Source organism: Scyliorhinus torazame, chromosome 26 (genome assembly GCF_047496885.1).
Source record: "Scyliorhinus torazame isolate Kashiwa2021f chromosome 26, sScyTor2.1, whole genome shotgun sequence".
Classification (NCBI taxonomy): Eukaryota; Metazoa; Chordata; class Chondrichthyes; order Carcharhiniformes; family Scyliorhinidae; genus Scyliorhinus; species Scyliorhinus torazame.
Window position 1 is genome coordinate 41,059,546 of NC_092732.1, and position 26,990 is coordinate 41,086,535.

General features: G+C 56.7%; 1 protein-coding gene across 2 annotated transcripts in view; it reads right to left on the reverse strand.

The window, feature by feature from the left end:
- Positions 1-10,996, reverse strand: part of LOC140402998 (pyruvate kinase PKM-like) — a 47,167-nt gene extending 36,171 nt beyond the window's left edge. For both annotated transcript variants that reach the window (XM_072490655.1, XM_072490654.1), the window contains exons 1-2: positions 10,841-10,996; positions 3,648-3,839 (exon numbers count right to left, since the gene is read on the reverse strand). In XM_072490655.1, coding sequence (XP_072346756.1) covers positions 3,648-3,839; positions 10,841-10,847 — 199 coding nt within the window. In that variant the 5' untranslated portion in view covers positions 10,848-10,996. The remainder of the gene's footprint in view (positions 1-3,647; positions 3,840-10,840) is intronic.
- Between the last annotated feature and the right edge of the window lie 15,994 nt (positions 10,997-26,990).

Here is a 26,990-nt window from a genome sequence, read left to right on the forward strand (position 1 = left end):
AACAGCCCTCCTTACTATCCACAACTCCACCAATCTTCGTATCGTCTGCAAATTTACTGACCCACCCTTCAACTCCCTCATCCAAGTCATTAATGAAAATCACAAACAGCAGAGGACCCAGAACTGATCCCTGCGGTACACCACTGGTAACTGGGATCCAGGCTGAATATTTGCCATCCACCACCACTCTCTGACTTCTATCGGTTAGCCAGTTCGTTATCCAACTGGCCAAATTTCCCACTATCCCATGCCTCCTTACTTTGTGCAGAAGCCTACCATGGGGAACTTTATCAAATGCCTTACTAAAATCCATGTACACTACATCCACTGCTTTACCTTCATCCACATGCTTGGTCACCTCCTCAAAGAATTCAATAAGATTTGTAAGGCAAGACCTACCCCTCACAAATCCGTGCTGACTATCCCTAATCAAGCAGTGTCTTTCCAGATGCTCAGAAATCCTATCCTTCAGTACCCTTTCCATTACTTTGCCTACCACCGAAGTAAGACTAACTGGCCTGTAATTCCCAGGGTTATCCCTAGTTCCTTTTTTGAACAGGGGCACGACATTCGCCACTCTCCAATCCCCTGGTACCACCCCTGTTGACAGTGAGGACGAAAAGATAATTGCCAACGGCTCTGCAATTTCATCTCTTGCTTCCCATAGAATCCTTGGATATATCCCGTCAGGCCCGGGGCTCTTGTCTATCCTCAAGTTTTTCAAAATGCCCAACACATCTTCCTTCCTAACAAGTATTTCCTCGAGCTTACCAATCTGTTTCACACTGTCCTCTCCAACAATATCGCCCCTCTCATTTGTAAATACAGAAGAAAAGTACTCATTCAAGACCTCTCCTATCTCTTCAGACTCAATACACAATCTCCCGCTACTGTCCTTGATCGGACCTACCCTCGCTCTAGTCATTCTCATATTTCTCACATATGTGTAAAAGGCCTTGGGGTTTTCCTTGATCCTACCCGCCAAAGATTGTTCATGCCCTCTCTTAGCTCTCCTAATCCCTTTCTTCAGTTCCCTCCTGGCTATCTTGCATCCCTCCAATGCCCTGTCTGAACCTTGTTTCCTCAGCCTTACATAAGTCTCCTTTTTCCTCTTAACAAGACATTCAACCTCTCTTGTCAACCATGGTTCCCTCACTCGACCATCTCTTCCCTGCCTGACAGGGACATACATATCAAGGACACGTAGCACCTGTTCCTTGAACAAGTTCCACATTTCACTTGTGTCCTTCCCTGCCAGCCTATGTTCCCAACTTATGCACTTCAATTCTTGTCTGACAACATCGTATTTACCCTTCCCCCAATTGTAAACCTTGCCCTGTTGCACGTACCTATCCCTCTCCATTACTAAAGTGAAAGTCACAGAATTGTGGTCACTATCTCCAAAATGCTCCCCCACTAACAAATCTATCACTTGCCCTGGTTCATTACCCAGTACTAAATCCAATATTGCCCCTCCTCTGGTCGGACAATCTACATACTGTGTTAGAAAAGCTTCCTGGACACACTGCACAAACACCACCCCATCCAAACTATTTGATCTAAAGAGTTTCCACTCAATATTTGGGAAGTTAAAGTCGCCCATGACTACTACCCTATGACTTCTGCACCTTTCCAAAATCTGTTTCCCAATCTGTTCCTCCACATCTCTGCTACTATTGGGGGGCCTATAGAAAACTCCTAACAAGGTGACTGCTCCTTTCCTATTTCTGACTTCAACCCATACTACCTCAATAGGGTGATACTCCTCGAACTGCCTTTCTGCAGCTGTTATACTATCTCTAATTAATAATGCTACCCCCCCCACCTCTTTTACCACCCTCCCTAATCTTATTGAAACATCTATACCCAGGGACCTCCAACAACCATTTCTGCCCCTCTTCTATCCAAGTTTCCGTGATGGCCACCACATCGTAGTCCCAAGTACCGATCCATGCCTTAAGTTCACCCACCTTATTCCTGATGCTTCTTGCGTTGAAGTATACACACTTCAACCCATCTCCGTGCCTGCAAATACTCTCCTTTGTCAGTGTTCCCTTCCCCACTGCCTCATTACATGCTTTGGCGTCCTGAATATCGGCTACCTTAGTTGCTGGACTACAAATCCGGTTCCCATTCCCCTGCCAAATTAGTTTAAACCCTCCCGAAGAGTACTAGCAAACCTCCCTCCCAGGATATTGGTGCCCCTCTGGTTCAGATGCAACCCGTCCTGCTTGTACAGGTCCCACCTTCCCCAGAATGCGCTCCAATTATCCAAATACCTGAAGCCCTCCCTCCTACACCATTCCTGCAGCCACGTGTTCAACTGCACTCTCTCCCTATTCCTAGCCTCGCTATCACGTGGCACCGGCAACAAACCAGAGATGACAACTCTGTCTGTCCTGGCTTTCAACTTCCAGCCTAACTCCCTAAACTTGTTTATTACCTCCACACCCCTTTTCCTACCTATGTCGTTGGTACCAATGTGCACCACGACTTCTGGCTGCTCCCCCTCCCCCTTAAGGATCCTGAAGACACGATCCGAGACATCCCTGGCCCTGGCACCCGGGAGGCAACATACCTTCCGGGAGTCTCGCTCGCGACCACAGAATCTCCTATCTATTCCCCTAACCATTGAATCTCCTACAACTATTGCTTTTCTATTCTCCCCCCTTCCCTTCTGAGCCCCAGAGCCAGACTCAGTGCCAGAGACCTGGCCGCTAGGGCCTTCCCCCGGTAGGTCATCCCCCCCAACAGCATCCAAAACGGTATACTTGTTTTGAAGGGGAACGGCCACGAGGGATCCCTGCACTGTCTGCCTGTTTGTTTTTTTCCCCCTGACTGTAACCCAGCTATTCTTGTCCTGTACCTTGGGTGTGGTTACCTCCCTGTAACTCTTCTCAATCACCCCCTCTGCCTCCCGGATGATCCGAAGTTCATCCAGCTTCAGCTCCAGTTCCCTAACACGGTCTTTGAGGAGCTGAAGTTGGGTGCACTTCCCGCAGGTATAGTCAGTGGGGACACCGGTGGTATCCCTCACCACCCACATCCTACAGGAGGAGCATGTAACTGGCCTAGCCTCCATCCCCTCTTACCTTACAGAATATAGCTGCTGTGTGGACTAACTAGATCTCCGCCCTCCGACTCTGCTACACTTCTTGTAAACTCCTGGCTCTCTTCGCACTCTTTGCGGAAACGTCGGAAACAAAATGAAAGGAGCACCTTACTCCCTCCTCACCTAACTCCCTCGGTCACCAAACTCTCACTATAGCACTCAAAAAGCACCAAATTCAGCACTCCCTCGGTCACCAAACTCTCACTATAGCACTCAAAAAGCACCAAATTCAGCACTCAGTGCAAACAAAGTCTGCACTGTAGGGGATCACTTTTATACTGTGAATCTAGCCTCTGAAAAACTGGCCTAATCCAATTAACTAATTAACAAGCTCCAGCTGCAAGTGCCTAGAAGTAGAAGCCTGTTTAAAGCTTACAGATCTGACAATAACGGTTATAACAGTCCCGCGAATGATGGCCATTACAAACCCAGCAGTGATGGGCATTAAGATGCAGCCTAATGGTGCCCAGTATGTCCCAGTTTGCACAGTGACCACTGTCGAAACCCGATGCCCTGGCAGTGGCTGGGTGCCTACCTATGGTACAGACGATGCTGGTGTTGCGGGCAGTGGTGGGCTCCGAGTCAATGTCGAGGAGGCACAGATGCTCCAGGAAACTGCTGGCCAACGCTGCATTCAGCTGCTGTTTCTGGATGAAGGCACTGCCCAGCTCGTGGAACAACTGCTCTCTGGCGCTCATCGCCTCCTCGCTAAAACGCCTGCCAGCATCTGCGGAAGAGTCAAGAGGCACACGGTAACTTGGTTCATGGAGCAGTGACGGGGAGAGGGAAGGAGAGGAGGCGAGGGAGAGGGAAGGAGAGGAGGCGAGGGAGAGGGAAGGAGAGGAGGTGAGGGAGAGGGAAGGAGAGGGAGAGGGAAGGAGAGGAGGCGAGGGAGAGTGAAGGAGAGGAGGCGAGGGAGAGGGAAGGAGAGGAGGCGGGGGAGAGGGAAGGAGAGGGAGAGGGAAGGAGAGGAGGCGAGGGAGAGGGAAGGAGAGGAGGCGAGGGAGAGGGAAGGAGAGGAGGCGGGGGAGAGGGAAGGAGAGGGAGAGGGAAGGAGAGGAGACGAGGGAGAGGGAAGGAGAGGAGGCGAGGGAGAGGGAAGGAGAGGAGGCGAGGGAGAGGGAAAGAGAGGGAGAGTGAAGGAGAGGAGGCGAGGGAGAGGGAAGGAGAGGAGGTGAGGGAGAGGGAAGGAGAGGAGGCGAGGGAGAGGGAAGGAGAGGGAGAGGGAAGGAGAGGAGACGAGGGAGAGGGAAAGAGAGGAGGCGAGGGAGAGGGAAGGAGAGGAGGCGAGGGAGAGGGAAGGAGAGGAGGCGAGGGAGAGGGAAAGAGAGGGAGAGTGAAGGAGAGGAGGCGAGGGAGAGGGAAGGAGAGGAGGTGAGGGAGAGGGAAGGAGAGGGAGAGGGAAGGAGAGGAGGCGAGGGAGAGGGAAGGAGAGGAGACGAGGGAGAGGGAAAGAGAGGAGGCGAGGGAGAGGGAAGGAGAGGAGACGAGGGAGAGGGAAAGAGAGGAGGCGAGGGAGAGGGAAGGAGAGGAGGCGAGGGAGAGGGAAGGAGAGAAGGCGAGGGAGAGGGAAAGAGAGGGAGAGTGAAGGAGAGGAGGCGAGGGAGAGGGAAGGAGGGGAGGCGAGGGAGAGGGAAGGAGGGGAGGCGGGGGAGAGGGAAGGAGAGGGAGAGGGAAGGAGAGGAGGCGAGGGAGAGGGAAGGAGAGGGAGAGGGGGGGAGAGGGAAAGAGAGGAGGCGAGGGAGAGGGAAGGAGAGAAGGCGAGGGAGAGGGAAGGAGAGGAGGCGGGGGAGAGGGAAGGAGAGGGAGAGGGGGGAGAGGGAAAGAGAGGAGGCGAGGGAGAGTGAAGGAGAGGAGGCGAGGGAGAGTGAAGGAGAGGAGGCGAGGGAGAGTGAAGGAGAGGAGGCGAGAGAGAGGGAAGGAGAGGGAGAGGGAAGGAGAGGAGGCGAGGGAGAGTGAAGGAGAGGAGGTGAGGGAGAGGGAAGGAGAGGGAGAGGGAAGGAGAGGAGGCGAGGGAGAGGGAAGGAGAGGAGGCGAGGGAGAGGGAAGGAGAGGAGGCGAGGGAGAGGGAAGGATAGGAGGCGAGGGAGAGGGAAGGAGAGGAGGCGAGGGAGAGGGAAGGAGAGGAGGCGAGGGAGAGGGAAGGAGAGGAGGCGAGGGAGAGGGAAGGATAGGAGGCGAGGGAGAGGGAAGGAGAGGAGGCGAGGGAGAGGGAAGGAGAGGGGGCGAGGGAGAGGGAAGGAGAGGGAGAGTGAAGGAGAGGAGGCGAGGGAGAGGGAAGGAGAGGAGGCGAGGGAGAGGGAAGGAGAGGAGGCGAGGGAGAGTGAAGGAGAGGAGGCGAGGGAGAGGGAAGGAGAGGGAGAGGGAAGGAGAGGAGGCGAGGGAGAGGGAAGGAGAGGAGGCGAGGGAGAGGGAAGGATAGGAGGCGAGGGAGAGGGAAGGAGAGGAGGCGAGGGAGAGGGAAGGAGAGGGGGCGAGGTAGAGGGAAGGAGAGGGAGAGTGAAGGAGAGGAGGCGAGGGAGAGGGAAGGAGAGGAGGCGAGGGAGAGGGAAGGAGAGGAGGCGAGGGAGAGTGAAGGAGAGGAGGCGAGGGAGAGGGAAGGAGAGGGAGAGGGAAGGAGAGGAGGCGAGGGAGAGTGAAGGAGAGGAGGCGAGAGAGAGGGAAGGAGAGGAGGCGAGGGAGAGGGAAGGAGAGGAGGCGAGGGAGAGGGAAGGAGAGGAGGCGAGGGAGAGGGAAGGAGAGGAGGCGAGGGAGAGTGAAGGAGAGGAGGCGAGGGAGAGGGAAGGAGGGGAGGCGGGGGAGAGGGAAGGAGAGGAGGCGAGGGAGAGAGAAGGAGAGGAGGCGAGGAAGAGGGAAGGAGAGGAGGCGAGGGAGAGGGAAGGAGAGGAGGCGAGGGAGAGGGAAGGATAGGAGGCGAGGGAGAGGGAAGGAGAGGAGGCGAGGGAGAGGGAAGGAGAGGGGGCGAGGGAGAGGGAAGGAGAGGGAGAGTGAAGGAGAGGAGGCGAGGGAGAGTGAAGGAGAGGAGGCGAGGGAGAGGGAAGGAGAGGAGGCGAGGGAGAGTGAAGGAGAGGAGGCGAGGGAGAGGGAAGGAGAGGGAGAGGGAAGGAGAGGAGGCGAGGGAGAGTGAAGGAGAGGAGGCGAGAGAGAGGGAAGGAGAGGAGGCGAGGGAGAGGGAAGGAGAGGAGGCGAGGGAGAGGGAAGGAGAGGAGGCGAGGGAGAGGGAAGGAGGGGAGGCGGGGGAGAGGGAAGGAGAGGGAGAGGGAAGGAGAGGAGGTGAGGGAGAGGGAAGGAGAGAAGGCGAGAGAGAGGGAAGGAGAGGAGGCGAGGGAGAGAGAAGGAGAGGAGGCGAGGAAGAGGGAAGGAGAGGACGCGAGGTAGAGGGAAGGAGAGGGGGTGAGGGAGAGGGAAGGAGAGGAGGCGAGGGAGAGTGAAGGAGAGGAGGCGAGGTAGAGGGAAGGAGAGGGGGTGAGGGAGAGGGAAGGAGAGGGAGAGTGAAGGAGAGGAGGCGAGGAAGAGGGAAGGAGAGGGAGAGGGAGGGAGAGGGAAGGAGAGGAGGCGAGGGAGAGGGAAGGAGAGGAGGCGAGGGAGAGGGAAGGAGAGGAGGCGAGGGAGAGGGAAGGCGAGGAGGCGAGGGAGAGTGAAGGAGAGGAGGCGAGGGAGAGGGAAGGAGAGGAGGCGAGGGAGAGGGAAGGCGAGGAGGAGAGGGAGAGTGAAGGAGAGGAGGCGAGGGAGAGTGAAGGAGAGGAGGCGAGGGAGCGGGAAGGAGAGGAGGCGAGGGAGAGTGAAGGAGAGGAGGCGAGGGAGAGGGAAGGAGAGGGAGAGGGAAGGAGAGGAGGCGAGGGAGAGGGAAGGAGAGGAGGCGAGGGAGAGTGAAGGAGAGGAGGTGAGAGAGAGGGAAGGAGAGGGCGAGGGAGAGGGAAGGAGAGCAGGCGAGGGAGAGGGAAGGAGAGGAGGCGAGGGAGAGGGAAGGAGAGGAGGCGAGGGAGAGGGAAGGAGAGCAGGCGAGGGAGAGGGAAGGAGAGGAGGCGAGGGAGAGGGAAGGAGAGGAGGCGAGGGAGAGGGAAGGAGAGGAGGCGAGTGAGAGGGAAGGAGAGGAGGCGAGGGAGAGGGAAGGAGAGGAGACGAGGGAGAGGGAAGGAGAGGAGGCGAGGGAGAGGGAAAGAGAGGGGGCGAGGGAGAGGGAAGGAGAGGAGGCGAGGGAGAGGGAAGGAGAGGAGGCGAGGGAGAGGGAAGGAGAGGAGGTGAGGGAGAGGGATGGCGAGGAGGCGAGGGAGAGTGAAGGGGAGGAGGCGAGGGAGAGGGAAGGAGAGGTGGCGAGGGAGAGGGAAGGAGAGCAGGCGAGGGAGGGTGAAGGAGAGGAGGCGAGGGAGAGTGAAGGAGAGGAGGCGAGGGAGTGGGAAGGAGAGGAGGCGAGGGAGAGGGAAGGAGAGGAGGCGAGGGAGAGGGAAGGAGAGGAGGCGAGGGAGAGGGAAGGAGAGGGAGAGGGAAGGAGAGGGATGGAGAGGAGGCGAGGGAGAGGGAAGGAGAGGAGGCGCGGGAGGGGGAAGGAGAGGAGGTGAGGGAGAGGGAAGGAGAGGAGGTGAGGGAGAGTGAAGGAGAGCAGGGGAGGGAGAGGGAAGGAGAGGAGGCGAGTGAGAGGGAAGGAGAGGAGGCGAGGGAGTGGGAAGGAGAGGAGACGAGGGAGAGGGAAGGAGAGGAGGCGAGGGAGAGGGAAGGAGAGGAGGCGAGGGAGAGGGAAGGAGAGGAGGCGAGGGAGAGGGAAGGAGAGGAGGCGAGGGAGAGGGAAGGAGAGGAGGCGAGTGAGAAGGAAGGAGAGGAGGCGAGGGAGTGGGAAGGAGAGGAGACGAGGGAGAGGGAAGGAGAGGAGGCGAGGGAGAGGGAAGGAGAGGAGGCGAGGGAGAGGGAAGGAGAGGAGGCGAGGGAGAGGGAAGGAGAGGAGGCGAGGGAGAGGGAAGGAGAGGAGGCGAGGGAGAGGGAAGGAGAGGAGGCGAGGGAGAGGGAAGGAGAGGGAGAGGGAAGGAGAGGAGGCGAGGGAGAGGGAAGGAGAGGAGGCGCGGGAGAGGGAAGGAGAGGAGGTGAGGGAGAGGGAAGGAGAGCAGGCGAGGGAGAGGGAAGGAGAGGAGGCGAGGGAGAGGGAAGGAGAGGAGGCGAGGGAGAGGGAAGGAGGGGAGGCGAGTGAGAGGGAAGGAGAGGAGGCGAGGGAGAGGGAAGGAGAGGAGGCGAGGGAGAGGGAAGGAGAGGAGGCGAGGGAGAGGGAAGGAGAGGGAGAGGGAAGGAGAGGAGGCGAGGGAGAGGGAAGGAGAGGAGGCGCGGGAGAGGGAAGGAGAGGAGGTGAGGGAGAGGGAAGGAGAGCAGGGGAGGGAGAGGGAAGGAGAGGAGGCGAGTGAGAGGGAAGGAGAGGAGGCGAGGGAGTGGGAAGGAGAGGAGACGAGGGAGAGGGAAGGAGAGGAGGCGAGGGAGAGGGAAGGAGAGGAGGCGAGGGAGAGGGAAGGAGAGGAGGCGAGGGAGAGGGAAGGAGAGGAGGCGAGGGAGAGGGAAGGAGAGGAGGCGAGTGAGAAGGAAGGAGAGGAGGCGAGGGAGTGGGAAGGAGAGGAGACGAGGGAGAGGGAAGGAGAGGAGGCGAGGGAGAGGGAAGGAGAGGAGGCGAGGGAGAGGGAAGGAGAGGAGGCGAGGGAGAGGGAAGGAGAGGAGGCGAGGGAGAGGGAAGGAGAGGAGGCGAGGGAGAGGGAAGGAGAGGAGGCGAGGGAGAGGGAAGGAGAGGGAGAGGGAAGGAGAGGAGGCGAGGGAGAGGGAAGGAGAGGAGGCGCGGGAGAGGGAAGGAGAGGAGGTGAGGGAGAGGGAAGGAGAGCAGGCGAGGGAGAGGGAAGGAGAGGAGGCGAGGGAGAGGGAAGGAGAGGAGGCGAGGGAGAGGGAAGGAGGGGAGGCGAGTGAGAGGGAAGGAGAGGAGGCGAGGGAGAGGGAAGGAGAGGAGGCGAGTGAGAGGGAAGGAGAGGAGGCGAGGGAGTGGGAAGGAGAGGAGACGAGGGAGAGGGAAGGAGAGGAGGCGAGGGAGAGGGAAGGAGAGGAGGCGAGGGAGAGGGAAGGAGAGGAGGCGAGGGAGAGGGAAGGAGAGGAGGCGAGGGAGAGGGAAGGAGAGGAGGCGAGGGAGAGGGAAGGAGAGGAGGCGAGGGAGAGGGAAGGAGAGGGAGAGGGAAGGAGAGGAGGCGAGGGAGAGGGAAGGAGAGGAGGCGCGGGAGAGGGAAGGAGAGGAGGCGCGGGAGAGGGAAGGAGAGGAGGCGAGGGAGAGGGAAGGAGAGGAGGCGAGGGAGAGGGAAGGAGAGGAGGTGAGGGAGAGTGAAGGAGAGCAGGGGAGGGAGAGGGAAGGAGAGGAGGCGAGGGAGAGGGAAGGAGAGGAGGCGATGGAGAGGGAAGGAGAGGAGGCGAGGGAGAGGGAAGGAGAGGAGGTGAGGGAGAGGGAAGGAGAGGAGGTGAGGGAGAGGGAAGGAGAGGAGGCGATGGAGAGGGAAGGAGAGGAGGCGAGGGAGAGGGAAGGAGAGGAGGCGAGGGAGAGTGAAGGAGAGGAGGCGAGGGAGAGGGAAGGAGAGGAGGCGAGGGAGAGGGAAGGAGAGGAGGTGAGGGAGAGGGAATGAGAGGAGGCGAGGGAGAGTGAAGAGCGGGGGGAGGGGGAGGGGAGAGAGAGGGTCGAACCTGGAGATGGGGAGGGGGATAGGGGAGTGCAGGGTAGGGGGAAGACAGGGGGAGGGACAGAGAGGGACAGATATAGAGACAGGGAGACAGAGAGCGACTTGGAGAGAAAGGCAGGTCAGCAGAGAGAGAGAGAGAGAGAGAGAAACAGAGAGCGAGACAGAGAGAGAGAGAGAGACAGAGAGAGAGAGAGACAGAGAGGGGCAGAGAGAGAGAGAGAGAGAGAAACAGAGAGAGAGAGAAACAGAGAGAGAGAGAGAGAGAGGGAAAGAGAGAGAGACAGAGAGAGATGGAGATAGACAGAGAGAGAGAGGGAAAGAGAGAGAGGCAGAGAGAGATGGAGATAGACAGAGCGAGAAAGAAAGAGAGAGACAGAGAGAGATGGAGAGAGAGAGAGGCAGAGGGAGATAGAGAGCGTGGCTGAGGTCGAGACAGGGAGACAGAGAGAGACTCAGAGACAAAGTCAGAGACAGGTCAACAGAGGGAAGAGGGAAGGAGAGGAGGCGAGGGAGAGGGAAGGAGAGGAGGCGAGTGAGAGGGAAGGAGAGGAGGCGAGGGAGAGGGCAGGAGAGGAGGCGAGTGAGAGGGAAGGAGAGGAGGCGAGGGAGAGGGAAGGAGAGGAGATGGTGACATACAGTCGGAGAAAGATAGGGAGAGATGGACAGAAAGAGAGAGAGAGGCAGAGATAGAGAGAGTGAGAAACAGGAGAACAAAAAGAGGTACGGAGAGAGGGAGAGTGAAAGACGGAGAGGGAGAGAGAGACATCCTGTCTTTTTTTGACACAGAATAGAACCCTTAGAATTCCTACAGTACAGAAGGAGGCCATTCGGCCCATCGGGTCTTCCCCCACCCTCTGAAAGAGCACCCAACCTAGACCCACTACCCCTCCCCCACCAGTTATTGTACCCAAGTGACCACATCGTACGTCAGCCCAGACAGACAGCGTCGGTGGGCTATTCGACCAGGGGTGGCATTAGCCATCGGGCGCTCAGGTCACATCCTGGTCACATCGAGGGGGAAGGGGAGACGGTGGGGGGTACAAACCTGTCATGGTGAGGGAGGTTACTGGACCGCGCGATGTTACAGCTCTCCCCAGGTCAGTTGACGATGCCGAGCTTCCAGCGATCAGTCCAGTCAACCTTTGCTCTTTGCAGAGCTCTCAATGCCTGGGTTAATAGTTAACTTGGCAGCCCACTACCTGGTGTGACTCTCTCGCCTGTTACAGTAAATAATGGGAACCACTTAATCTGATTTCGCAGTCGCAGGGACGTAGGAAGAGTCACAAGGCTCAGCATCTCACTCATAACCTCCCCCTTTTTATTCATTCGCGGGATGTGGGCGTCGCTTGCCGGCCCCAGCATTTGATCCCCATCCCTAATTGCCCCTCGAGAAGGTGGGGTGGTGGCGAGCCGCCTCCTTGAGCCGCTGGAGTCCCCTGCGGTGTAGGTACACCCACCGTGCTGTTAGGGAGGGAGCCCCGGGATTCTGACCCCCCAGCCACAGTGAAGGAACGGCCGATATATTCCCGAGTCGGGATGGCGAGCGGCTCGGAGGGGGACCTCTAGGTGGGGGTGTTCCTCGTGTGTCTGCTGCCCCCCCTCGTCCTTCTAGATGGTAGAGGTGGCGGGTGTGGAAGGTGCTGTCGGAGGCACCTTGGCGAGTTCCTCCAGTGCATCTTGTAGAGGGTAGACCGTGGCAACTAGGGGATTTTCACAGTAACCTCATTGCAGTATTAATGTAAGCCTATTTCTGACACTAATAAAGATTATTATTAATTACCCTCTGACTGACCGTTTGAGGACTTTACAGCAGCTACAATTACCCTCTGACTGACCGCTTGACGACTTTACAGCAGATACAATTACCCTCTGACTGACCGCTTGACGACTTTACAGCAGATACAATTACCCTCTGACTGACCGCTTGAGGACTTTACAGCAGCTACAATTACCCTCTGACTGACCGCTTGACGACTTTACAGCAGCTACAATTACCCTCTGACTGACCGCTTGACGACTTTACAGCAGCTACAATTACCCTCTGACTGACCGCTTGACGACTTTACAGCAGCTACAATTACCCTCTGACTGGCCGCTTGAGGACTTTACAGCAGCTACAATCACCCTCTGACTGACCGCTTGAGGACTTTACAGCAGATACAATTACCCTCTGACTGACCGCTTGAGGACTTTACAGCAGATACAATTACCCTCTGACTGACCGCTTGAGGACTTTACAGCAGCTACAATTGCCCTCTGACTGACCGCTTGAGGACTTTACAGCAGATACAATTACCCTCTGACTGACCGCTTGAGGACTTTACAGCAGATACAATTACCCTCTGACTGACCGCTTGACGACTTTACAGCAGATACAATTACCCTCTGACTGACCGCTTGACGACTTTACAGCAGATACAATTACCCTCTGACTGACCGCTTGAGGACTTTACAGCAGCTACAATTACCCTCTGACTGACCGCTTGACGACTTTACAGCAGCTACAATTACCCTCTGACTGACCGCTTGACGACTTTACAGCAGCTACAATTACCCTCTGACTGACCGCTTGACGACTTTACAGCAGCTACAATTACCCTCTGACTGGCCGCTTGAGGACTTTACAGCAGCTACAATCACCCTCTGACTGACCGCTTGAGGACTTTACAGCAGATACAATTACCCTCTGACTGACCGCTTGAGGACTTTACAGCAGATACAATTACCCTCTGACTGACCGCTTGAGGACTTTACAGCAGCTACAATTGCCCTCTGACTGACCGCTTGAGGACTTTACAGCAGATACAATTACCCTCTGACTGACCGCTTGAGGACTTTACAGCAGATACAATTACCCTCTGACTGACCGCTTGAGGACTTTACAGCAGCTACAATTACCCTCTGACTGACCGCTTGAGGACTTTACAGCAGCTACAATTACCCTCTGACTGACCGCTTGAGGACTTTACAGCAGATACAATTACCCTCTGACTGACCGCTTGACGACTTTACAGCAGCTACAATTACCCTCTGACTGACCGCTTGAGGACTTTACAGCAGATACAATCACCCTCTGACTGACCGCTTGATGACTTTACAGCAGCTACAATTACCCTCTGACTGACCGCTTGACGACTTTACAGCAGATACAATTACCCTCTGACTGACCGCTTGAGGACTTTACAGCAGCTACAATTACCCTCTGACTGACCGTTTTAGGCTGGGGTTCACTGGATTTACCCTTCCCTACAGAAAGCTCCAAAAGAGAGACTGTCCACCTAAAACACAGCAACACCTCAGCGGCGGGACATCAGAACGGAGCAACTCCACGGAGGTGCAGCCAAGAACCAGTCGAGAATTCAGCAACGTCACTGCAGCTGACTCTGCCTTAGTTACCGGTCATTTACTGAGGGAGTGCTTCCCACCCAATGGCTTGCGTCCTTGGTGAACATGGCCACCAACAGCACTCAGTGCCTAGCCTGCCATGCCAGAGTTGGGCATCTAAACCTCCAGTCAAGGAGCTTGGTGTGGTAAATCACTGTTACTGTATCGTATATATTGTTTGTTGTCTCTGCTGGCTCCGCCTGTAGCTCCTCCCCTCAGGCTCTGTATAAAGGTGGTCGACCTCTGGCCCTGCCCCAGTTCGGGATCAGTTACCAGCAGGTTCTCGTTTAGCTTATTAAAGCCACAGTTTCGTTCCACAACTCGACTTTGTTGTAATTGATGGCACCTCACTTGGCAAAGCTGTTGATTCACTTTCCACTGGCATAGCTCCAGCTGCTGATGTTTTACTGCCTGAATTGGGGTGAGCACTCCAAGTGAGCTAGCAGACACATCCAGAGCGAGACACATAATAATAATAACAATCTTTATTGTCACAAGTAGGTTTACATTAACGCGGCAATGAAGTTACTGTGAAGATCCCCTAGTTGCCACATTGCGGCGCCTGTTCGGGTACACAGAGGGAGAATTCAGAATGTCCAAATTACCTAATGGGCAGCACGGTAGCATTGTGGATAGCACAATTGCTTCACAGCTCCAGGGTCCCAGGTTCGATTCCGGCTTGGGTCACTGTCTGTGCGGAGTCTGCACATCCTCCCCGTGTCTGCGTGGGTTTCCTCCGGGTGCTCCGGTTTCCTCCCACAGTCCAAAGATGTGCAGGTTAGGTGGATTGGCCATGATAAATTGCCATTAGTGTCCAAAATTGCCCTTAGTGTTGGGTGGGGTTACTGGGTTATGGGGATAGGGTGGAGGTGTGGACCTTGGGTAGGGTGCTCTTTCCAAGAGCCGGTGGAGACTCGATGGACCGAATGGCCTCCTTCTGCACTGTAAATTCTATGATCTAACAAGCACGTCTTTCGGGACTTGTGGGAGGAAACCGGAGCACCCGGAGGAAACCCACGCAGACACGGGGAGAACGTGCAGACTCCGCACAGACAGCGACCCAAGCCGGGAATCGAACCTGGGACCCTGGCGCTGTGAAGCAACAGTGCTACCGTGCACATCGACAGACTGGTAGGTAGAGGAGTAAGTAAACCTGAGGGCAGAGATTAGTTTTTAGTATTTAATTTTACAGTAAAAATCTAGCGCCAGGGACCATTTAGTTAATCGTAACTTAATCTAATAACGATTTAAGTTTTCATTTTGAATTAATTAACTAGTGCTTAAATGTCACTCAGCGGGGTGCAGTGCTCCAACTGTGAGATGTGGGAGATCGGTGACGCTTCCAGCGTTCCGGTCGACTACATCTGCAGGAAGTGTAACCATTGGCCACTCCTCATAGACCGCGTGGTTCGGTTGGAGCAGCAGTTGGATGCACTTAGGAGCATGCAGGTAGCGGAAACGTCATAGACAGGAGTTATAGAGATGTGGTCACACCCAAGGTGCAGGCAGACAGGTGGGCGACCGCGAGAAAGGGCAGGCAGTCAGTGCAGGAATCCTCTGTGGTTGTCCCCCTCTCGAACAGGTATACCATTTTGGATACTGTCGGGGGGGATAGCCTATCAGGGGAAAACAGCAGCAGCCAGAGCAGTGGCACCACGGCTGGCTCTGATGTTCAGAAGGGAGATCAAAGTGCAGGAGAACGATAGCTATAGGGGACTCTATAGTGAGGGGCACAGATAGGCGCTTCTGTGGACATGAAAGAGACTCCAGGATGGTGTGTTGCCTCCCTGGTGCCAGGGTCAAGGATGTCTCTGAACGAACGCAGGACATCCTGAAGGGGGAGGGTGAACAGCCAGAGGTCGCAGTGCACATAGGTACTAACAGCATAGGCAGGAAGAGTGATGAGGTCCTGCAGAAGGAGTTCAGGGAGTTAGGCAGTAAGCTAAAAAGTAGGACCTCTAGGGTTGTAATCTCGGGATTACTCCCTGTGCCACGTGCCAGTGAGGCTAGAAATAGGAGGATAGAGCAGCTAAACACGTGGCTAAACTGGTGGCGTAGGAGGGAGGGGTTTCAGATTTCTGGACCATTGGGGCCTCTTCCGGGGCAGGTGGGACCTGTACAAGGAGGACAGGTTACATCTAAACTGGAGCGGCACCAATATCCTGGCTGGGAGGTTAGCTAGAGTCACTCGGGAGGATTTAAACTAGTGAGGCAGGGGGGTGAGAAGCAGAGCGTGAGCTTAGAAGGTGGGATAACTGAAGGGGAAATAGAGAACCAAAATAAGAGAACAACATCGCCCTGTCTGATCAAACGCAGTGGCTTGAAGTGTATTTGTTTCAACGCCAGAAGTATAGCAGGGAGGGCAGATGAACTTAGAGCACTTATCAGCACTTGGAATTATGATGTTGTGGCTGTCACAGAAATGTGGTTATAGGAAGGGCAGGATTGGCAGCTGAACGTTGGAGGATACAGATGCTTCAGGAGAGATAGAGGGGGGGGGGGGTAAAAGGGGTGGGGGAGTAGCATTACTGGTTAAGGACAATATTGCAGCCGTACTGTGGGAGGACACCTCGGAGGGCTCGCACAATGAGGCAATCTGGGGAGAGCTCAGGAACAGGAAGGGGGCAGTCACAATGTTGGGGGTTTATTACAGGCCCCCCAAAACTTCCAGCGAGAGATAGAGGAGCAGAGATTTTGGATAGGTGCAAAAGTAACAGGGTTGTTGTGGTCGGGGATTTTAATTTCCCCCGATATTGACTGGGACTCACTTAGTGCTCGGGGTTTGGATGGGGCAGAGTTTGTAAGGTGTATTCAGGAAGCCTTCTTGATGCAATAAGGGGCAGTGCTGGACCTGGTATTGGGGAATGAGTCTGGACAGGTGGTTGAGGTTTCAGTAGGGGAACATTTGGGGAGCAGTGACCACAATTCCGTATATTTTAGGGTACTTTTGGACAGGAATGAGGGTAACCCTCGCCTTAAGCTGCTAAACTGGGGAAAGGCAAATTACGATAACATTGGACAGGAATTGAAGAATTTGGATTGGGTGCGGCTGTTGGAGGGCAAATCAACATCGGGCATGTGGGAGTCTTTCAAGCGACAGTTGATTAGGATTCAGCAAAGTCACGTTCCTGAGAGAACGAAGGATAAGTATGGGAAGTTTAGGGAGCCTTGGATAACGAGGGATATTGTGAACCTCGTCAAAAAGAAAAGGGAGGCTTTTGTACGGTCTAGGAGGGTGGGGACAGTCGAAACCCTTGAGGTGTATAAAGAAAGTAGGGAGGGACTTAAGCGGGAAATTAGGAGGGCGAGGAGGGCTCATGAAAAGTCCTTGGCAAGTAGGATTAAGGTGAGTCGCAAAGCTTTTTATTCATATATAAAAAGCAAGAGGGTGGCCAGGGAAGGGATTGGACCACTTAAGGACAGTGGGGGGAATCTATTTGTGGAGCCAGAGGAAATGGGCGAGGTACTAAAGGAATACTTTGCATCAGTGTTCACTAAAGAAAGGGACTTTGTGGAAGATGATTCTTGGGTAGGGTGGGTGGACAGACTGGATCATGTTAACATCGAAAAGGAGGAGGTTTTGGGTCTTTTAAAAGATATTAAGGTAGATAAGTCTCCTGGGCCGGATGGAATTTACCCCAGAATACTGAGGGAAGTAAGGGAGGAAATTGCTGGGGCCTTGACTGACATCTTTGTATCCTCATTGCTACAGGTGAGATCCCAGAGGACTGGAGAACAGCTAATATGGTACCGCTGTTTAAGAAAGGTAGCAGGGATAATCCAGGAAACTATAGGCCGGTGAGCCTCACGTCGACAGTAGGTAAATTATTGGTGAGAATTCTCAGGGACAGGATTTATACCCATTTGGAAACAAATGGACTGATTAGCGACAGACAGCATGGTTTTGTGAAGGGGAGGTCGTGCCTCACTAACGTGATCGAGTTTTTTGAGGAGGTGACAAAGATGATAGATGAGGGGAGGGCGGTGGATGTTGTTTACATGGACTTCAGTAAAGCCTTTGACAAGGTGCCTCATGGCAGACTGGTACGAAAGGTGAAGTCACACGGGGTCAGAGGTGAGGTGGTAAGATGGATACGGAACTGGCTCGGTCACAGGAGGCAAAGGGTAGCATCAGAAGGATGTTTTTCTGAATGGAAGGCTGTGATTAGTGGTGTTCCACAGGGATCGGTGCTGGGGCCTCTGTTGTCTGTAGGGTACATAAACGATTTGGGGGAGAATGTAGCCGGTCTGATTAGTAAGTTTGCGGATGACACCAAGATTGGTGGAGTGGCAGATAGAATTTATCATAGAATTTACAGTGCAGAAGGAGGCCATTCGGCCCATTGAGTCTGCACCGGCTCTTGGAAAGAGCACCCTACCCAAGGTCAACACCTCCACCTTATCCCCATAACCCAGTAACCCCACCCAACACTAAGGGCAATTTTGGACACTAAGGGCAATTTAGCACGGCCAATCCACCCAACCTGCACATCTTTAGACTGTGGGAGGAAACCGGAGCACCCGGAGGAAACCCACGCACACACGGGCAGGATGTGCAGACTCCGCACAGACAGTGACCCAAGCCGGAATCGAACCTGGGACCCCGGAGCTGTGAAGCAATTGTGCTATCCACAATGCTACCGTGCTGCCCGGTGGACGGGCAGGCACTCTTTCCCAGGGTGGAGGGGGTCAGTCACCAGGGGGCACAGGTTTAAGGTCCGTGGGGCAAAGTTTAGAGGGGATGTGCGAGGCAGGTTTTTTACGCAGAGGGTGGTGAGTGTCTGGAACGCGTTGCCAGGGGAGGTTGTGGAAGTGGATACATTAACGGTGTTCAAAAGGCATCTTGACAAACACAGGGACAGGACGGGTATAGAGGGACACGGCACGAGGAAGTGCTGAGGGTTTCGGCCAAGGTTGGTATCATGACCAGTCCAGGCTTGGAGGGCCGAAGGGCCTGTTCCTGTGCTGTATTGTTCTCTGACTTCATCTGGCATGGGAAACTGCCTCTCGCAGTATCTGGTCTCTATTCGAGGGAGGGAACAGTGCCCCCGGATATGCGTGATGCAAATATTGGTACGCTTTACAAGTACCAGTGTTGTAGATTGTAGATCCGTGGCTGAACGCATGCAGCCAAATGCCTTGGGGTGGGTGGGGGGTGAGCAGTGGCTGGCCAGGGAGCGATGTGGGGGTGAGGGGAGTTGCGAGAGGGGAAAAGGAGCGAAGGGATTTGGGGGAGGGGGCATGTTGGGTCTCTTGAGTTGTTTTGGGCTGGGGAGGGGGTTTCGGAGGCTGAGGGTGTGATGCGGGGGTGGGGAAGGGGGCGAGGGCGGATGAGGGGCGACTTAAGGAGGAGTGGGTCAATGGGGGCGTGACAGAGCTGAGCAGGGAGATGAGGTGCTCTGAGGAGTGGGGGGGGCAGTCAGGGGGTGAGGAATAGGAGGGGTAAGGAGGGTGAGGATGGATAGGAGCTGAGGGAAGGGGTGTGGAAGTGAGGAAGGGGGTGGGGAGGTGAGGGAGAGGGTGAAAGGTGATTTTGGGGGAGCAGTGATGAGGTCTGAGGGACTGGAGGGATTGAGGGTAAGTGTGAGGGGGTGAGGAAGGGGAGGACTGAAAGGTGGTTGAAGGAGGGAGTACGAGAGGGTGGGGGAATGGAGGGTTTGAGGGTGAGTTAGGAGGAGGTGTTGAGGGGAGGAGGTCAATGAGAGTGGTTTGTGGGAATGGAGGGTTTGAGGGAATGGAGGGTGGGTATGGGGGATTTGAGGAAATGGAGGGGTTGAAGGATGAGGAATTGGAGGGTTTGACAGAATGGAGTGTTTACAGGAATGGAGGCTTTGGGGGAATGGATGTTTTGAGGAAATGTAGGGATTGAGGGAATGGAGGGTTTGAGGGGATGGAGGGTTTGAGGGAATGGAGGGTTTGAGGGGATGGAGGGTGGGTATAGCGGGTTTGAGGAAATGGAGGGGTTGAAGGATGAGGGAATGGAGGGTTTGAGGGAATGGAGGGTTTGAGGGAATGGAGGGTTTGAGGGAATGGAGGATTTGAGGGAATAGAGGGCTTGAGGGAATGGAGGGTTTGAGGGAATGGAGGGTTTGAGGGAATGGAGGGTTTGAGGGAATGGAGGGTTTGAGGGAATGGAGGGCTTGAGGGAATGGAGGGTTTGAGGGGATGGAGGGTGGGTATAGCGGGTTTGAGGAAATGGAGGGGTTGAAGGATGAGGGAATGGAGGGAATAGACGGTTTGAGGGAATGGAGGGTTTGAGGGAATGGAGGATTTGAGGGAATAGAGGGCTTGAGGGAACGGAGAGTGAGGGAATGGAGGGTTTGAGGGAATGGAGGGTTTGAGGGAATGGAGGGTTTGAGGGAATGGAGGGCTTGAGGGAATGGAGGTTTTGAGGAATTGGAGGCTTTGAAGGATGAGGGATTGGAAGTATTGAGGGGAGGGAGGGTTTGAGGGTGAGGGTTTGAAGGATTTGAGGGCGAGGGTTTGAAGGGAGGGAGGGATTGAGCATGAGGGTTTGGAGAGTTTGAGGGGAGGGTCTGCGGAAGGGAGGATCTGAGGGTGATGGCTTGAGGGGAAGGTCTGAGGGGGGAGAGTCTGAGGGAGGGAGGGTTGGAGGGTGTGTTTGAGGGGAGGGTCTGAGGGAGGGAGGGTTGGAGGGTGAGGGGAGGGAGGGTGAGGGGAGGGAGGGTCTGAGGGTGTGGATCTGAGGCGAGTGATAGTGAGGATCTGAGGGGTGGGTTTGGAGGATCTGAGGGGGAAGGTTTGGAGGGGAGAGTTTGGAGGGTGGAGGGTCTGAGGGTGAGGATCTAATGGGGAAGTTTTGGGGGGTCTGAGGGTTTGAGGGGAGGGAGGGTCTGAGGGTGCTAGGGGCCTGGACGGGGCAGAGTTTGTAAGGAGCATCCAGGAGGGCTTCTTAAAACAATATGTAAACAGTCCAACTCGGGAAGGGGCTGTACTGGACCTGGTATTGGGGAATGAGCCCGGCCAGGTGGTAAAAGTTTCAGTAGGGGAGCATTTCGGGAACAGTGACCACAATTCAGTAAGTTTTTTGCTGGTGGACAAGGATAAAAGTGGTCCTAGGGTGAATGTGCTAAATTGGGGGAAGGCTAATTATAACAATATTAGGTGGGAACTGAAGAACCTAGAATGGGGGCGGATGTTTGAGGGTAAATCAACATCTGACATGTGGGAGGCTTTCAAATGTCAGTTGAAAGAAATTCAGGACCGGCATGTTCCTGTGAGGAAGAAGGATAAATACAGCAAATTTCTGGAACCTTGGATAACGAGAGATATTGTAGGCCATGTCAAAAAGAAAAAAGGAGGCATTTGTCAGGGCTAGAAGGCTGGGAACAGACGAAGCCTGTGTGGAATATAAGGAAAGTAGGAAGGAACTTAAGCAAGGAGTCCGGAGGGCTAGAAGAGGTCACGAAAAGTCATTGGCAAATAGGGTTAAGGAAAATCCCAAGGCTTTTTACACATACATAAAAAGCAAGAGGGTAGGTAGCCAGGGAAAGGGTTGGCCCACTGAAGGATAGGCAAGGGAATCTATGTGTGGAGCCAGAGGAAATGGGCGAGGTACTAAATGAATGCTTTGCAGCAGTATTCACCAAAGAGAAGGAATTGGTGGATGTTGAGTCTGGAGAAGGGTGTGTAGATAGCCTGGGTCACATTGAGATCCAAAAAGATGAGGTGTTGGGCGTCTTGAAAAATATTAAGGTAGATAAGTCCCCAGGGCCGGATGGGATCTACCCCAGAATCTGAAGGAGGCTAGAGAGGAAATTGCTGTGGCCTTGACAGAAATTTTTGGATCCTCACTGTCTTCAGGTGAAGTCCCGGAGGACTGGAGAATAGCCAATGTTGCTCCTTTGTTTAATTAAGAAGGGTAGCAAGGATAATCCAGGGAACTACAGGCCGGTGAGCCTTACGTCAGTGGTAGGGAAATTACTGGAGAGAATTCTTCGAGACAGGATCTACTCCCATTTGGAAGCAAATGGACGTATTAATGAGAGGCAGCATAGTTTTGTGAAGGGGAGGTCGTGTCTCACTAACTTGATATAGTTTTTCGAAGAGGTCACAAAGATGATTGATGCAGGTAGGGCAGTGGATGTTGTCTATATGGACTCCAGTAAGGCATTTGACAAGGTCCCTCATGGTAGACTGGTACAAAAGGTGAAGTCACACGGGATCAGGGGAGAGCTGGCAAGGTGGATACTGAACTGGCTAGGTCATAGAAGGCAGAGAGTAGCAATGGAAGGATGCTTTTCTAATTGGAGGGCTGTGACCAGTGGTGTTCCACAGGGATCAGTGCTGGGACCTTTGCTGTTCGTAGTATATATAAATGATTTGGAGGAAAATGTAACTGGTCTGATTCGTAAGTTTGCAGACGACACAAAGGTTGGTGGAATTGAGGATAGCGATGAGGACTGTCAGAGGATACAGCAGGATTTAGATCGTTTGGAGACTTGGGCGGAGAGATGGCAGATGGAGTTTAATCTGGACAAATGTGAGGGAATGCATTTTGGAAGGTCTAATGCAGGTAGGGAATATACAGTGAATGGTAGAACCCTCAAGAGTATTGCAAGTCAGAGAGATCTAGGTGTACAGGTCCACAGGTCACTGAAAGGGGCAACACAGGTGGAGAAGGTAGTCAAGAAGGCATACGGCATGCTTGCCTTCATTGGCCGGGGCATTGAGTATAAGAATTGGCAAGCCATGTTGCAGCTGTATAGAACCTTAGTTAGGCCACACTTGGAGTATAGTGTTCAATTCTGGTCGCCACACTACCAGAAGGATGTGGAGGCTTTAGAGAGGGTGCAGAAGAGATTTACCAGGATGTTGCCTGGTATGGAGGGCATTAGCTATGAGGGGCGATTGAATAAACTCGGTTTGTTCTCACTGGAACGAAGGAGGTTGAGGGGAGACCTGATAGAGGTCTACAAAATTATGAGGGGCATAGACAGAGTGGATAGTCAGAGGCTTTTCCCCAGGGTAGAGGGGTCAATTACTAGGGGGCATAGGTTTAAGGTGCGAGGGGCAAGGTTTAGAGGAGATGTACGAGGCAAGTTTTTTACGCAGAGGGTAGTAGGTGCCTGGAACTCGCTGCCGGAAGAGGTGGTGGAAGCAGGGACGATAGTGACGTTTAAGGGGCATCTTGACAAATACATGAATAGGATGGGAATAGAGGGATACGGACCCAGGAAGTGTAGAAGATTGTAGTTTAGTCGGGCAGCATGGTCGGCACGGGCTTGGAGGGCCGAAGGGCCTGTTCCTGTGCTGTACTTTTCTTTGTTCTTTGTGAGGGATTGGGGGGTCTGAGGGTGAGAGTTTGGAGGGTGAGGGTTTGGGGGGTCTGAGGGTGAAGGATTGGGGGGTCTGAGGGTGAGAGTTTGGAGGGTGAGGGTTTGGGGGGTCTGAGGGTGAGGGTTTGGGGGTCTGAGGGTGAGAGTTTGGAGGGTGAGGGTTTGGGGGTCTGAGGGTGAAGGATTGGGGGGTCTGAGGGTGAGAGTTTGGAGGGTGAGGGTTTGGGGGGTCTGAGGGTGAGGGTTTGGGGGTCTGAGGGTGAGAGTTTGGAGGGTGAGGGTTTGGGGGGTCTGAGGGTGAGGATCTGAGGGTGAGGAGAAGGAGGGATGGTCTGAGGGAGGGAGGGTGAGGGTTTGGAGGCTCTGAGGGGGAGGGGGAGGGTTTGGGGGTGAGGAGAGGGAGGGTGAGGGTTTGGGGGTCTGAGGGTCTGAGGGTGAGGAGAGGGAGGGTGAGGGTTTGGAGGGTGAGGGTTTGGGGGGTCTGAGGGTGAGGATCTGAGGGTGAGAAGGACGGACGGTCTGAGGGAGGGAGGGTGAGGGTTTGGAGGCTCTGAGGGTGAGGGTTTGGGGGTGAGGTGGGGGAGGGTGAGGGTTTGGAGGGTGAGGGTTTGGGGGTCTGAGGGTGAGGGTTTGGAGGCTCTGAGGGTGAGGGTTTGGGGGTGAGGAGAGGGAGGGTGAGGGTTTGGAGGGTGAGGGTTTGGGGGTCTGAGGGTGAGGAGAGGGAGGGTGAGGGTTTGGAGGGTGAGGGTTTGGGGGGTCTGAGGGTGAGGGTTTGGAGGGTGAGGGTTTGGGGGGTCTGAGGGTGAGGGTTTGGGGGGTCTGAGGGTGAGAGTTTGGAGGGTGAGGGTTTGGGGGTCTGAGGGTGAGGGTTTGGGGGGTCTGAGGGTGAGAGTTTGGAGGGTGAGGGTTTGGGGGGTCTGAGGGTGAGAGTTTGGAGGGTGAGGGTTTGGGGGGTCTGAGGGTGAGGGTTTGGGGGTCTGAGGGTGAGGGTTTGGGGGGTCTGAGGGTGAGAGTTTGGAGGGTGAGGGTTTGGGGGGTCTGAGGGTGAGAGTTTGGAGGGTCTGAGGGTGAGGGTTTGGGGGGTCTGAGGGTGAGAGTTTGGAGGGTCTGAGGGTGAGAGTTTGGAGGGTGAGGGTTTGGGGGTCTGAGGGTGAGGGTTTGGAGGGTGAGGGTTTGGGGGTCTGAGGGTGAGGGTTTGGGGGTCTGAGGGTGAGGGTTTGGGGGTCTGAGGGTGAGGGTTTGGGGGGTCTGAGGGTGAGAGTTTGGAGGGTCTGAGGGTGAGGGTTTGGGGGGTCTGAGGGTGAGAGTTTGGAGGGTCTGAGGGTGAGGGTTTGGGGGGTCTGAGGGTGAGAGTTTGGAGGGTGAGGGTTTGGGGGGTCTGAGGGTGAGGGTTTGGGGGGTCTGAGGGTGAGGGTTTGGGGGGTCTGAGGGTGAGGGTTTGGGGGTCTGAGGGTGAGGGTTTGGGGGGTCTGAGGGGGAGGGTTTGGGGGGTCTGAGGGTGAGGGTTTGGGGGGTCTGAGGGGGAGGGTTTGGGGGGTCTGAGGGTGAGGGTTTGGGGGTGAGGAGAGGGAGGGTGAGGGTTTGGAGGGTGAGGGTTTGGGGGTCTGAGGGTGAGGAGAGGGAGGGTGAGGGTTTGGAGGGTGAGGGTTTGGGGGGTCTGAGGGTGAGAGTTTGGAGGGCGAGGGTTTGGGGGGTCTGAGGGTGAGGGTTTGGGGGGTCTGAGGGTGAGGGTTTGGAGGGTGAGGGTTTGGGGGGTCTGAGGGTGAGGGTTTGGGGGGTCTGAGGGTGAGGGTTTGGGGGTCTGAGGGTGAGGGTTTGGGGGTCTGAGGGTGAGAGTTTGGAGGGCGAGGGTTTGGGGGTCTGAGGGTGAGGGTTTGGGGGGTCTGAGGGTGAGGGTTTGGGGGTCTGAGGGTGAGAGTTTGGAGGGCGAGGGTTTGGGGGTCTGAGGGTGAGGGTTTGGGGGGTCTGAGGGTGAGGGTTTGGGGGGTCTGAGGGTGAGAGTTTGGAGGGTCTGAGGGTGAGGGTTTGGGGGGTCTGAGGGTGAGAGTTTGGAGGGTCTGAGGGTGAGGGTTTGGAGGGTGAGGGTTTGGGGGGTCTGAGGGTGAGGGTTTGGGGGGTCTGAGGGTGAGGGTTTGGGGGGTCTGAGGGTGAGGGTTTGGGGGTCTGAGGGTGAGGGTTTGGGGGGTCTGAGGGGGAGGGTTTGGGGGGTCTGAGGGTGAGGGTTTGGGGGGTCTGAGGGGGAGGGTTTGGGGGGTCTGAGGGTGAGAGTTTGGAGGGCGAGGGTTTGGGGGGTCTGAGGGTGAGGGTTTGGGGGGTCTGAGGGTGAGGGTTTGGAGGGTGAGGGTTTGGGGGGTCTGAGGGTGAGGGTTTGGGGGGTCTGAGGGTGAGGGTTTGGGGGTCTAAGGGTGAGGGTTTGGGGGTCTGAGGGTGAGAGTTTGGAGGGCGAGGGTTTGGGGGTCTGAGGGTGAGGGTTTGGGGGGTCTGAGGGTGAGGGTTTGGGGGTCTGAGGGTGAGAGTTTGGAGGGCGAGGGTTTGGGGGTCTGAGGGTGAGGGTTTGGGGGGTCTGAGGGTGAGGGTTTGGGGGGTCTGAGGGTGAGGGTTTGGAGGGCGAGGGTTTGGGGGGTCTGAGGGTGAGGGTTTGGGGGGTCTGAGGGTGAGGGTTTGGGGGGTCTGAGGGTGAGGGTTTGGGGGGTCTGAGGGTGAGGGTTTGGGGGTCTGAGGGTGAGGGTTTGGGGGGTCTGAGGGTGAGGGTTTGGGGGGTCTGAGGGGGAGGGGAGGGGGAGGGGAGGGAGTGTCTGAGGGTGGGAGGAGCCAGCGCCGGGCGGGGCGGGACGGGGCTCTGAGGGCCGGCGCTGATTGGAGGAGGCAGGGGCCCGGGCGGGGCTCCCATTGGTCAATACCCCTGCCCGCGGCCCCGCCCACCCGCTCCACCTGACGACACACAGGCCGATCCTGGCGCGATGCCGCTACCGGCCAATCAGGAGCCGCGGGCGCGGTGCAGCCTGGGAGGTGTAGACCACGAGCCGGCTGCGCGCCTGCGTCGGCGAGGGGCGGGAACTACAACTCCCGGCAGCCACCGGGGCGCGCGCTTGCGCAGCAGCTTCTTCCGGAGAACCCATTGCAGAGAGACAGAGCCCAGACTGGTCAGCCCAGGACAGCAGTGGTCAGCCCAGCCCAGGACAGCAGTGGTCAGCCCAGGACAGCAGTGGTCAGCTCAGCCCAGCCCAGGACAACAGTGGTCAGCTCAGCCCAGCCCAGGACAGCAGTGGTCAGCCCAGCCCAGCCCAGGACAGCAGTGGTCAGCTCAGCCCAGCCCAGGACAACAGTGGTCAGCTCAGCCCAGCCCAGGACAGCAGTGGTCAGCTCAGCCCAGCCCAGGACAGCAGTGGTCAGCTCAGCCCAGCCCAGGACAGCAGTGGTCAGCTCAGCCCAGCCCAGGACAGCAGTGGTCAGCCCAGGACAGTCTAGGACAGCACTGGAAGAGGAATAACCTCCCTGAGATTTGAGCATCCAGTTGAAGGTGGGTCACTGAGTGGGAGGGGGGGTTGGGGGAGGGGGGGGTTGGGGGAGGGGGGGGTTGGGGGAGGGGGGGTTGGGGAGGGGGGGTTGGAGGGGGGGGGGTTGGGGGGGGGGTTGGAGGAGGGGGGGGAGGAGGGGGGGGGGTTGGGGGGGGGGTTGGGGGGGGGGTTGGGGGGGGGGTTGGAGGAGGGGGGGGAGGAGGGGGGGGGGGGTTGGAGGGGGGGAGGAGGGGGGGGAGGAGGGGGGGGGGTTGGAGGGGGGGAGGAGGGGGGGGAGGAGGGGGGGGGGTTGGAGGGGGGGAGGAGGGGGGGTTGGAGGGAGGGGGAGGAGGGGGGGAGGAGGGGGTTGGAGGGGGGGTTGGAGGGGGGGAGGGGTTGGAGGGGGGGAGGGGTTGGAGGGGGGGTTGGGGTGCGGGAGGAGGGGTTGGGGGGGGTGGGGAGGGGTTGGGGGGGGTGGTGGGGGGGGGTGGTGGGGTTGGGGTGCGGGGGAGGGGTTGGGGGTGGGGGGGGGGTGGTGGGGTTGGGGTTGGGGGTGGGGGGGAGGGGGGTTGGGGGGGGAGGGGGTGGGGGGGTTGGGGGTGGGGGGGAGGGGGGTTGGGGGGGGAGGGGGTGGGGGGGTTGGGGGTGGGGGGGAGGGGGGTTGGGGGGGGAGGGGGTGGGGGGGTTGGGGGGGGAGGGGGTAGGGGGGTTGGGGGGGAGGGGGTAGGGGTAGGGGGGTTGGGGGGGGAGGGGTTAGGGGTAGGGGGGAGGGGAGGTGGGGGGGGAGGGGAGGTGGGGGGGGAGGGGAGGTGGGGGTGGGGGGGAGGGGAGGTGGGGGGGGAGGGGAGGGGAGGTGGGGGGGGGAGGGGAGGTGGGGGGGGAGGGGAGGTGGGGGTGGGGGGGAGGGGAGGTGGGGGTGGGGGGGAGGGGAGGTGGGGGGTTTGGGGGGAGGTGGGGGGGGGGGAGGGATATTTGTTATGGTTTGCTTTCCCCCGAGGCTGGGCAGGCAGGACTG